At 38.2% G+C, this 12465-nt stretch overlaps 1 protein-coding gene across 9 annotated transcripts in view; it reads right to left on the bottom strand.

Annotated features, from left to right (window-relative positions):
* Positions 1 to 12465, bottom strand: part of DMXL1 (Dmx like 1) — a 99086-nt gene that overhangs the window by 48614 nt on the left and 38007 nt on the right. For all 9 annotated transcript variants that reach the window (XM_044446674.1, XM_044446675.1, XM_044446676.1 and 6 more), the window contains 9 exons: positions 11311 to 11564; positions 10564 to 11215; positions 10304 to 10425; positions 9066 to 9155; positions 8035 to 8137; positions 5366 to 5482; positions 4153 to 4374; positions 2193 to 3848; positions 1168 to 1278 (listed from right to left, as the gene is read on the bottom strand). In XM_044446674.1, the coding sequence (XP_044302609.1) occupies positions 1168 to 1278; positions 2193 to 3848; positions 4153 to 4374; positions 5366 to 5482; positions 8035 to 8137; positions 9066 to 9155; positions 10304 to 10425; positions 10564 to 11215; positions 11311 to 11564 (3327 nt within the window). The remainder of the gene's footprint in view (positions 1 to 1167; positions 1279 to 2192; positions 3849 to 4152; positions 4375 to 5365; positions 5483 to 8034; positions 8138 to 9065; positions 9156 to 10303; positions 10426 to 10563; positions 11216 to 11310; positions 11565 to 12465) is intronic.

The following is a 12465-nucleotide window of genomic DNA, read 5'->3' as shown; positions in this document are numbered from 1 at the left end:
TATTAGGAGGGTGAGTACTCGGAGGAGGGCCTTCTCTGCGGTGGCGCCCCACCTGTGGAATGCACTCCCCAGAGAGGTCCGCCTGGCGCCATCATTATTTGTTTTTCGGCGCCAGGCCAAGACCTTTTTATTTAAAAGTTATTTTAATTGTTAATTTATGAATTGTATTTATTGTGTTTTTATGTACATGCCGAGATGTTTCCGTTTTTTAACTCTAATTATATAACTGTTTATTTATGTTTATTTATTAAGGCTGTAAGCCGCCCCGAGGCTTTTTGCGAATGGGGTGGCATAAAAATGGTTTAAATAAATAAATAAATAAATAAATAAATAAATAAATAAATAAATAAGTCTGTTGGGAAAAGGAGTTCTGGAATACTGTGTTTACTCAAGAGGAGGACCCTGGCTCACAACAATGACCCAGTTTTTGGATGCTTGTCCCACTAACCACAGAAATGTAGCTGTGTTAGCCCAGCCCAGAACCAAAACAGTCACCACCAAACTAACCTGTTTGTCTTATCAGATAATGGAGGCTTAGCTGTTCATTAGAAACCATGTTAGAGCAGGTCAGGATATTAGGCTGTATGTTTTTCAAGAAAATCTTTTGTATCAGTCACTGCAATGTCTCTTTAACACAGAACTGTCTAATTCAGCTGACTGCTTGCAGGGCAATACAGCTAACATGTCTCTTAAACATGTTTTGGCAATGCCTGGTATTTGCTTCTTTCGGGGAGGAAGTTATTACACAGATCAACTATGTACTGAAACAGTTTTTAAAATTGATTGATGAATATACCCTTTTCTTCATGCAAACTGACAAGCAGGAGAGGTAACAAGTTCTCTATGTCCTTTTCATAGCTAAAATACTGAAATTACATCACTGGAAGGAGACCTCCTATAATGCAATGGATTCAGGACCTTACAACACTCTTAATATACAAACATGTTGCTTGTAGAAGCCAACTTCAAATGGATAGTTGTCGGGTCTGCTTTTAAAATTCTATTCATTATTGTTAGAAAGTTGTATGTTTTTTTTTTACAAATCCGGGTATGCATATTTTTTAAAAATGGGTTCCTATGAGCACTATATTGGGGACACCTTTGTAGGCGTCACTGGAGACACCTCCCGCAACCAGCGTTAGATGCAAATTGAGAAGAAAACATTACCTTGATGAAGTAGCTGTGCTTTCTGAGCAGGTGGCAGTGCAGTCGTCATGAATGTGTGAAGGCGTACAGCCAGAAGAAATTTTAAACCACATTCATCAAGTGTTTCTCCTCCTATGAATAAAGATTATCTATATAATTAAATTATCTTAAACATTGCAACTTCATTTGTTAAACTTCTTTTCTTATTTTACAAGATACAGATTATATACAGTGTTCTCTGGCAGATATGTTGGACAATTTCACAAGAGAGGGAAGCAAAGTCACATGTATAGAAAAAAGAAAGTCCATGCTGGATGACACCAGAGGTCCGTTCATTTCAGCATTCTGTACACACAGTGGCAAACCAGCTGCCCAAAGGATCCCTCAAGCAGGATGGGTGCAAAACTTCAGCCTGCCTAAGCTCCACAGCAACTGGTGTATGCAGGCATGCCACTGCTGGTGAAGAGGATAGCACATAACCAACGAGGCTAGTAGCCACTGAAAGCCTTCTCCATGATTTTGTCCAATCCTCTTTTAAAGACATCCAAATTGGTGCCCACCAGCACTTCCTGTGGCAGTGAATTCCATAGTTTAACTATACACTATGAAGAAGTACCTCCTTTTAGATGTCCTACACCTCCCATCAAGCAGCTTCTTGGGATGACCCCAAGTTCAAGCATTATGGAAAAGGAAGAAAAATGTCTCCCCCTCCACACCATGCATAATTTTAAACACCTCTATCAAGCCTCACCTTACTCTCCTGTTCAAAGAAGATAAGGAGCAAACAAATCTATAAAGATTTCAGAGATCCCAACCCCTTTTATAATTAACGGTTGTGCTGTGTGTGACTGTTAACAATGCTAATGAACTTGACAGTACTGAACTTCCTAATTCAACGTGCTTACTTAGTATCACATTCAAGAGGATGAATTTCTAGGTTTGCACCCTAATCCTAAATCACTGAAACAACTTTAAAAGATAAAAATCCTACACAAATGTATGGGATAGAATGCAAATGGAAAAACCGAATGTCTTAGAAAACTTACCCTTGCTTCTGTCTCTGCTTTCTCCTATATCAGTGCTGGTAATGGCAATTGTATCAACTAAGGCCATCAATGACATCTGCTCCATCCTGGTAAGACCTGGCAAGCTAGAGTGAAGCAAGTGATGAGAGAGAACTTGGGCATGCTCCGGTCCAAAATACGTCGGGCTGTACTGAGACAGATCAATAACTTTTGGCTTTTTATCTTCTTCATCTACTTCAAACATAGTCAGATCATCTGAAGGTAGGGTGGAATTCTGAAAAAGGTCCTCATAATTTTCATCGGTTACATCACATTTCTTAAGGTTTCTTTGGTTATTGGACTTTTCTGTACAAGCATATGAACATTCCTCATCTGCAGCAAGGAGTGCGTATAAAGGAAGTGGTGGAACAGAGTCTATTTCTGTATAGTCTGCGATTGTGCATCTGCTGAATGTCATAGGGTCTCGTGTACTGCTCCCACTAGCACAGATTGAGAGAGATCGGTACCGCTTTTCATGGTCAGGTTCATTTATAGCAATAACCTCTCCGGCTATGCATTTAACAAGGTGAGACAGAATGGCTTTTGCTCTACGCACTTTTCCTAGATCCATTAGTTCCAGAAGTTGCAGAGGATGGTACTGTGGTAAAGTAGGACATAAGGAATGAGCTGCTTCAAAGAGACCCGAATCTTCCATCTCCAGTGATAGATCAAATGCAGTTCGTTTCCCACTAAGTTTCTGAGCAAGACTTGTCATGGATCTGGTTAATGTTCGCTTTGGAGGATGAGCACCAGATGACTGGCTGTGTTTCATTAAGCTTATTATGGATGGTGTACTCCCACTGCAGGAGTCTACAGCAATGGGCTCTTGCTTTGAAAGGGGCTGCCACTGAGAATAAACATGCATTTCACAGTCCATCCCAACAACGAGGATGCCATCACGAACCCAGGATAAGGAGATAGGCAAAGGGGGTGAGCCTTCCACTGATGAAACTAAATCTACACATCGTAACAATATAAATCTAGATGTACATGAAATTTTAGCATTTTCCCACACTGGCAGTACAAACATCTCCTTACCACTTTGTTCTTGCACTTTCCCAGCAAGCTGACCAAACATATAAAGCTTTGACCCAATACCTACTGTTAAGATATGTGAGCCATCTTCCCTAGACATCCAGTCTAAGTGAACCAAATGCTTTATTCTTAATGTTAAACTCTCATTCCCATCTACTGCCAAACTGCTGTCAACAAGCAAAGAGTCCAATGTTAGGTTTAGTTCGTCTAAATGAAGTGTTTGTTCCAAGATCCAACAAGAGCCGCCCGTAGATTCACATTCAAAAATGCCAACATTCACCAAAAAGTCTTGAGAAGGATTGCAGCTTTTGGATGGTGCTCGCTTGTATGCCACAGCTAAACGATTTGTATGTGCACAGCTAATTTCAAGAGGCATGCCCGGCACATTAAGAGCACTACTAGTGAGAAGTCCATCTTCTATAAGTAATGGCCATTCTTCCCATATATACATACCGCCGTTTGTAGTGCCCTCTGGTACAGAAGCCACATCTGGCTCCAGTGCCATTCTACACCTCCAAAACCTAACCTTACCATCTGAACATAAAGTTGCAAGAAGATAAGGAGCATGGCATACTGGATAAATGGAAGAAGAACTCAAATGACCTAAAATTAAAAAGAAACACCCTTCAGAATATCAAAATGTAAGAAATAAGTTCTACATATATTTTAAAGCTATAATTTCTTGATTTTTGAAAGGCAATGCTGATTGCTAGATATAAAGTTCCACAAATCTGGCATGCTGATGTTTGCTGTAACAGTGTGATTTTAAAAAATTAATATCAATATTTGGTATTTTTAGATCTATACTTGCTTTGTAAACCACTAAGATAACAATCTGACAAGGAGAAAACTGCAAAGAACATGTAAAACCATGGTTTCCTGCCATGCTTATTCATGTTTTACAAACCTGCTGATGGCTTAATGCTTATTATCGCCACTCCTTCTGGTAAATTCATTTCTTGACTATAGACAATTTCAGAAGAAAGAGAAAGTTGGCTGGTACTTTGAAGGTTCTCTCTGCATGCTTGATATTTCTTTGTAAAAGAACACTGGCGTTTCTCTTGATCTGGAGAAGAATAAAGCTCTTCTTGTGATGCTGCTTCTGATGCCTTCAAATCAATGTTTTCATCTAAAAGAAGGCAACATTTTAGTTAGAAGAGCTACAAATTCTGTTTTATGGAAACTTGAAAGAAATTCTATGAATTGAAATTCTAATTCCGTCATCAGACCTATTTTAGTATGGACAAGGTATGAATGTTCTAAACAAATAAATACAATATTCCAATCCTGGGATTTGTACTGACCTATTTCCCTGCAATGTAAGCTTACTATGTTTGTCATACGGCAGACACACAACAGCTGCGTATCTGCTGGCAGATTAAACTGTTCAAACAAATTCATGTAATAGTGTAGCATTCTGGGCATTAGTTATATTTATTATTCATTAAACTATACTGGCAAGCAGCAACCATCACACTATCTCTTTAAGCGTTCAAGCATGGACATTTCCTATGATTACATAGAAAGAACATGCAGAATGAATTTGCCTTTGCTCATTAAATTAAAGATAAAACTTATATTAAAAGCCAAATTAGTTCTGCTGCTAAGAAAATGCTTCTTCCTGATGTGGGAGAAAGAGGTTTGACCATAGAGATCCTGAGCAGAGCAAAAAGGAGGTTGTACAGATACACATGTGTCGGGGGAGGGTGCAGATTCGTGTATTTATACCCCTAGCTTAGCTTCTTGACAGCAAGAGGGTTGTAGACTTAGCTACGCGAGCTTCAGGGCTGGCAAGTTCATGGGGGTTTAAAGCTGGCTCAACCCCATTTCCACCAACAGAACACCCAATTGCAGGTCTATCTACCTGCTCCTACAAATGACAGCTTTCTGCCTGTACCCACAATGAAGTTGGCCCACCTCAAATGTGAGAACTTTTTATAGGTAAAGACAAATCCATACCTGTATAACATTTGAAAGGGAATGCAAAACATTCAAAATAGGACTGCTATTATTACTTGGCATATTGTATTGTGTCACAATCAAATGAGAAAAGTTTAAAAAAATCCAAGAAATAAATGCTTACAATCATATGATTTAGATTACAATTACTGAGAACCTACCCACTGAGACGGGCATGGACTTCAAATGTAATTTCCACATATGTAATAATGAGCAGTTTTGAATATATTCGATTACAATTAAATAGAATTTTTCAGAATATCCATTTTTCTGATATCCTGTAAAAATAAAGAGATTCTGTTTATTACAACATAACAATTCATTAAGGACATTTCATTGGAAACCAAGGCCAAGATCATCCACCCCATTGTATTCCCTATCATTATGTGCAGGTGTGAAAGCTGGACAGTGAAGGAAGCTGACAGGAAGAAACTTGATATGTTCAAAACACAGTGCTAGAGGAGAACATTATGCATATTCTGAACTGACAGCAAGCCAAACATCTGGATTCTAGATTGCATCAAGTTAATGTTTTCCCTAGAAGCAAAAATGAAAAAACTGAAGCTGTTGTACTTGGGCATATCATGAGAAGACAAAACTCCCTGCAGAAGACAATCATGCTAGCGAAAGTCAAAGGCAGAAGAAGAAAAGGAAGCCCAAATATGTGGTAGATTGTAAAGGAAGTCACAGCCTTGAACTTAGAAGAGCTGCACGGGGCTGTTCTGGACAGGCCATTTTAGAGGTCCTTTCATTCACAGGGTTGCTGTAAGTCTATGCTGACCTGATGGCATATAACAAGTAGAGACAGGAACCTTTCAGTGGTGCCCTCCATCTCACTTCCTACACGAACATTTTTAAAATGGCATTTGAAGAACTTTATTTCATTCTGTTTTTAATTAGGACAGAGTGCTCTAGATTTGTTTGTTCCTAGCATTCTTATTTCAAGATTTTTTAAAATCCTCATACATAGCTTACTGTTATCTATTATACTCTTGCTGCACTCATGTGACAATGTTATAATAAACTGTGGTGGATGATGACTTTATGACCAATATCATAGTACTATGAATAATTTAGAATGATGATTTGGTATGCCAGGTCCTTAAGTGGGACATACATATGTAGAAATTAAACTAATAAATGTGAGTACAACTCATTTCTTTCAAAAGAACCTAAGAAGATAATGAAAAGCCATGCTGGATCAGGCCAAAGGTCCATCCAGTCCAGACACCAATGCACATGGTGGCAAGCCAGCTGCCCACAGCATCATTCAAGCAAGATGGGTGCAAGGCCTCCTTGTGCCCAAGCTCCTCAGCAGCTGGTGTATGCATGCATGTCACCTCTGGTAAAGGAACAGCACATAGCCAGCAACACTAGTAGCCCACTGATAGTCTCCTCCCTCCTGAATCTTCCTATCCATTTTTAAAGCCATCCAGATTAGCAGCCTTCACCACTTTCTGTGGCAACAAATACACTGTGTGAAAAAGTAGTTCCTTTTATCTGTCCACAAATGAGTTTCATGATTTCAATAGGACACACTTCATAATAATGACTACAACTGAGGAAGGAAGCATTTTAAGGCCTTCCTAGGAATGCAAATGAGGAAACGAGGATTAAACCTCCACTTCCCATGTACTGTGGTATGGGTGAAAAGCTTATTTTAGTTTTATTTAAAAGGATACTTAGGCCATCTAGAAGAGCATAATCTAGCCAATGCAGTGTACCAAATAAAAACAGAACAATATACAAATACAGATAATGCTCCACCCGTTTTGCTAGTAAATTAAAATAAGCTGATGTGATTGCCAATTATGTGTATAGCATCTTGTTTAGATTTGTCCTTACTTCCAAATAATTATACAGGGGATTGTCTTACAGCCTCAATCCAGTCTGTTTAAGCATATATAAATGATTATAAATGATCTTGTGGTAATACAGCACTGTTAAATGGTAGCCATTAATCTATACATGCCTCCATCATCTTTATATTCTGAAGAATTTAAAACAGTAAACTGAAATGTGGCAAAGAGTTTCTTATAGGTATATCTATTACATATAAGTGAACAAAAAGGCCAGAAGATACTCAGATTTTCTAGAGCTTATAAGGTGATAAAATTCAGGTGACAGACTATTTCAAAACATGGATGGGGTTCAATTTTTGATTTTTTTCCTGTCTTGATCACATAGTACACTCACTAGAAACTAGCACATAGAAGCTTTCAGAGAATCTTTTTGGTTGAAAAGGAATGTACAAACATGGTACCTACTACCAGCAGTCTGAAATGGTACAGTCTACTGTACCATGTCAGAATTATATCAACTTCTATAAAATTATATCAATTATATCAATTCTGCTACATGTGTAGACCAGACCTTGTTCTTCTTTTCTTCATTACTAGTAACAGAAATTATTTGAATCATGACAAAAGGCAATGCCAGCTGATTGTTAATTTGCAGTATTGAAAATTTACTTGGCATACAATTTAAGAATTTAGGACATAAGCACTATTTTAAAGAATATAGAAGCCCCCCAAAAGTTTCTTCCAACAAAGTTTAGAGAGTTTGGGTCAGTGGCTGGTATAGAAATAAAATTTATACAAAATATATACAACAACAACATCTGTCATAGATTTCTCATGCTAATGAAACCATAAGACCAAATCTCTATCAATTTCCTTATTACGTGCTAGATTAAAATTACTACTTTGAGTTCTCTATTTTAGTAAAACCCAGGCTACACAAGCAATGCTACAAACCACACAAGCTAGCTGTTTCACAATCATCATCATTTCATTGGACTAAAAATTTACTAAACATATATCTGCTTTACCAGAGTCAGGTAACAAAGTCTTTTTTTCAGATAGTCTATTCTCAGGATTATTCAAAATGAATTCTTCTTGAAAAACATGAAGTAACTGCATTTTCCCACCATGCTAAATTAAAAACAAACAAACACACATATAAATACAGTATAGCGATTATAATAGCACTCACTGATCATGACACTAAATTTTGATGGGGTATTTTGTTATTAAGTTTTTTGATTGGAAATACTGTAAATAACTAACACTTCACTAGCATTGTGGGCAGGATTGCACAACAGTAACCCAACTGGGACTGTTACCCACAGACTTCGGGTAAAATTCCCCTGTGCCTGACTATCAGGCATAGCAGGAGCTTCTGTCCCTCCACCTCCTGCTGTTCCCATCTTTTCCCCACTTCGTCATTCTGCAGTATCTCAGGGGACACAGCAAGAGCACTGAGGGCGCAATGATGCCTGCAACCCCAGTTTGGCACTTTTGGCCAGCAGCATCCACTTCCATGCAGCTGACCAGCAGGAAAGAGGCAGAGGCTGCATTTGGCTGGATGTGGCTCCTTCCCTGGGAGGCATCCTGGTCAAAAGCATTACATCCTTGGATAGTGTTGCATTCACAGGAGCCACATCACCCAAGAGCAGGAGGGTGAGCTGGTTCTGCTGTGTGGACTTCTTTCCAAGTCCCATATGGGGTTTGGGACGGGAGTACAGGGCAGGCTTCACTCTCATCCTTGTAAAAAAGCAAGCAGACTAGCTCACTCCTGCCTGATCAAACTCACCAGCCTCCCTGGGCTCCTGCTGCTGTCAATCTCCTTCTTGCAGCAGCAGGAGCCTGGGGAGAAACTGATGACAGCCACACTAGAGCCTGGTGGGTTATTTAAACCCTACAACAAGGCATAGGTAACTGAGGTTGTTTATAAACCATCCCATAGCAATAGTGCTTGTTGGGACAAGTTAATCTACCGTGGTTTATAAGTCATAGTGCATTATCATGTTATTCTTACCCTGCTATGGTTCCTAGGACTTATAAAATGCAAAAGCCTTACCAGTTCTGTAATGGAATCCAACTCTACAATGCATCCTGGTCTAGCTGTAGATTGTTGACTTATAATGTTGAAAACTTCCCCAACGTATTTCTATAGTAATGAAGACCAGTAGTTAAGATTTGAAATCACAGAATTCATTTTAGTTACCTTATTTCATAATCCTTTGTGAATCTCAGTGTAAAGTAATCAAGATATACCAAAAGGTGTGGCAACCTTCGCTGCCCACACCCTGGGGTGATGCAGGTACTTAACTTTGTTACTGTGGGTTTCTTTCCTGATAAAAATCATCACAACTATTTTCACACCCACAGTGATCAGGAGAGAGAGCACTTCCGCAGGCCTGTGAAGTTTATTTTTTAGCAAAGGAATCTCCCTACTTTCCTGTTCAAAATCAGATCTACCCAATAAAATCAAATACAAACATGACAGTGAAGAATCATGTCTAATTTTGCCCTAGGACTTGTGCTATCTTACTGAGAAACTAAGGACAGCACATCTGCTCACCATTTAGGAAGCATGTAGAAGTAATTAAACTACCTACTTTTAAGGATTTGTGCCTAATCAAACTATCAAGACTGCAGTCATTACAAAAGTAAAACAATATAGGGTAAGTAGCTTTTTTGCAGGACAACTTCTTTTTATTTGTAATTTAAATAGCTTCCCTGATTACAAATATATATTTGTATATATTAAGCCTCTATATATTAAGCCATCCTCCAAACAAAATGACAAGAGAGTTGTGCACTCTCATAAAATTTATCATAAATAAGCATTGGACCAGTGAAAATCAATGCATGATGCTTGGCAGTTCGGGTTCTTCATACCTAGCCGTTCTTAAATAAACAGCAGGTAACACACACTGCTATATTTTGATTTCTAATTTCATATATTCTTACTCATGAGTTGATCAGGATGAACATGTCTGCCCAAAGAAGGCAGGCAGCCATTAGTATGATTAGAGTTGTATAGTGTTGTAGTGGCACCATATAGCATGTGCGCTAAAAACAAACATTTGTTTCAACCACTTCTCTCAACGTTTCCATTCCATTCAATCTATTCCAACAAGCTAAAAGAACATGTGACAAGTTCCTGGGATAGCAATAATTCTTTTCAGAAGTACTATACCACTTTAGTTTTCTTTTGTAACCCAAGTCAAAGCACATTCTCAGTAAGTCCTTAAGTCACTGAATGTAGCCAGCAACATTACTGAAATAATGTAATACACAAATATTACTTACAGAAATTCCTGGATTTGATAGTTCACCGAGAAGCTTTTTGGCATCTGTTATAGCTTGATACAGTCTCAAATGCTGGCCGTCACTTGCAACAAAGCAAGCACTTGGTGAGTTACAATATGCACCTAAAGGAAATTATGAGCAATCTAAATACAAAGGATAGAGAGTACCAATACATCCATCCTCTTTTTATTTGGGTTTAATTCATTATAATGTTTCTACAGTAGCCTCCACAATGCTTATTTACAAGAAATAAAACTTACCTAAACAGAAACTAGGTATAAGGGTAGGGAGCCATGCCACATTTGAAAAAGCCGATACATGAAGAGAATTTATTCGTGCAAGTTCAGAAACTCCACCAGAAAAAGACAGTGGCCCAACCGGATCAACTCTCCAGAGGATAAGTTCACTGTAAACAGTATTGAGATCTTGCGATGTACTTGCAGTGCCTTTGTGAAGCTTTGAGGATGCCTCTTTGCTGCTATCCACTACCGGTGTCCGTATTGCATTATGATGAGAGGTTGTCAGTAGCAATGGAAGTACTGAATGACAAGCCAAGTCATTAAGATGGAACCGATGTCCACAGTATCGTGATTTGTGGGAAATACTGAGCACAATTGAAAAAGCAGATTCCTCGGCAAAACTGACTAGCCATTGGTTTAGAGACCCATCTGCATGTTTGGAAATCATCATAACATTTGGAGTAAAGATGCTTAATTTTAAGCTGTTCGATGATTTATTATGGCCTGAAGAGATTAACATAGAGGATGAATGACCAAGGCTAGATGTTTTTTGTTTGCCTTGTTGAAGAGCAAGATCAACATTCTTGGTACAAGCGTACATCACTATACTTCTGCAAAGTGAATTTGCATCACCAGTAGGAAAGGCTACAGGGATCCTTGAAACAAATGATACCTAAAATATTTTTTTTTAAATAGGGAAAAAGATGAATTAGAATCAAATTAAACTTGAAAGCTCTTTTATTATTTTATGAAGAAAAACCACAGTACCTGTACTTGGCGAAACATGCCTGGCTGGTATTCATCTAGCCAATCAACATGCCATACTAGCAAAGACCCATCCATAGGATGAATACTAAACAACATGTCTGCATTTTTATTCCATTCAGAAAGCTGTACTTCAATCTCATGATCAATAACAGAAGAAGACATGAGAACACAGCTTGGATTTGGAACTGCTTTTTCATCAGTAAGTTCTCTCTGTTCTTGATATCCTTTCTGATCTTCTCTATTATCATCCGTTTCTGGTGGAATTAAAAATGTTACTAGAAATCTACACATTAAAGCCGTAAGTAATATGCTCTTTTAAGTGCATTTCCTAGAACTAGCAATTATAACAAAATAAGCATTTTCTATACTAATATAACTTGTTAGATTTTCATATTTAATATGCTTAGTTTATGAAGAACATTCTTGTAGCTGGACAAGAAATCTATTTTCCCAAAAATTCCTGATTGCATGTGGAAAAGCTTAACCCACTGAGCTTCAGTTATTTGAGAGAAATAAAATCTGAGAAAATCCATGATAGACATCAAACACAATTCAAAACAGAGGTGCATTCACGCATCATAGGCTTGTATATAGTTAACACAGAATAATCTTGTACATGACTACACATAAGTAAGCTCCCTTTTATTCCCAGATAAACAGATACAGGATTATAGCCACAGTGCATTAAGTGTTTGAAAAGATTCTGAAGTAGATAACTCTAAACAGTTTTGAATTACATTGAATATTGTCTTATTCCATGCAATATATTCATGGGCAGCATTAATCACATTGACTACAATTTCAGATTTTATTTATTGGATATACTTTCTGTCCCATTATCCAGCAAGGCTCTCTGGGTGGGATAATATAATTTATATTATATTTCCACCTTTCCTCCTCTCAAGGAACACAAAGTGCCTTACATAATTCTCCTCCTCCTCTCAATCTTATCCTCACAACAACCACCCTGTGAAGTAGAATGGGCTGAGAGTCTGTGAGTAGCCCAATGTCACCCAGTGGTTTCCATGGTTGAGTGGAGACTAGAACCCAGATTGCTTGAGTCCCAGTCTTGCACTCTTAACCACTACACAAGATACCTTGACAATCCTGTCAAAAACATGTAATTGATTCAACAGAAATTGGAACACTTGATGG

Source organism: Varanus komodoensis, unplaced genomic scaffold (genome assembly GCF_004798865.1).
Source record: "Varanus komodoensis strain SLA01 unplaced genomic scaffold, ASM479886v1 scaffold5, whole genome shotgun sequence".
NCBI classification, from domain to species: Eukaryota; Metazoa; Chordata; class Lepidosauria; order Squamata; family Varanidae; genus Varanus; species Varanus komodoensis.
Note: the sequence above shows the minus strand (reverse complement) of the source record. Positions and strands in the feature narration are given on the sequence as shown.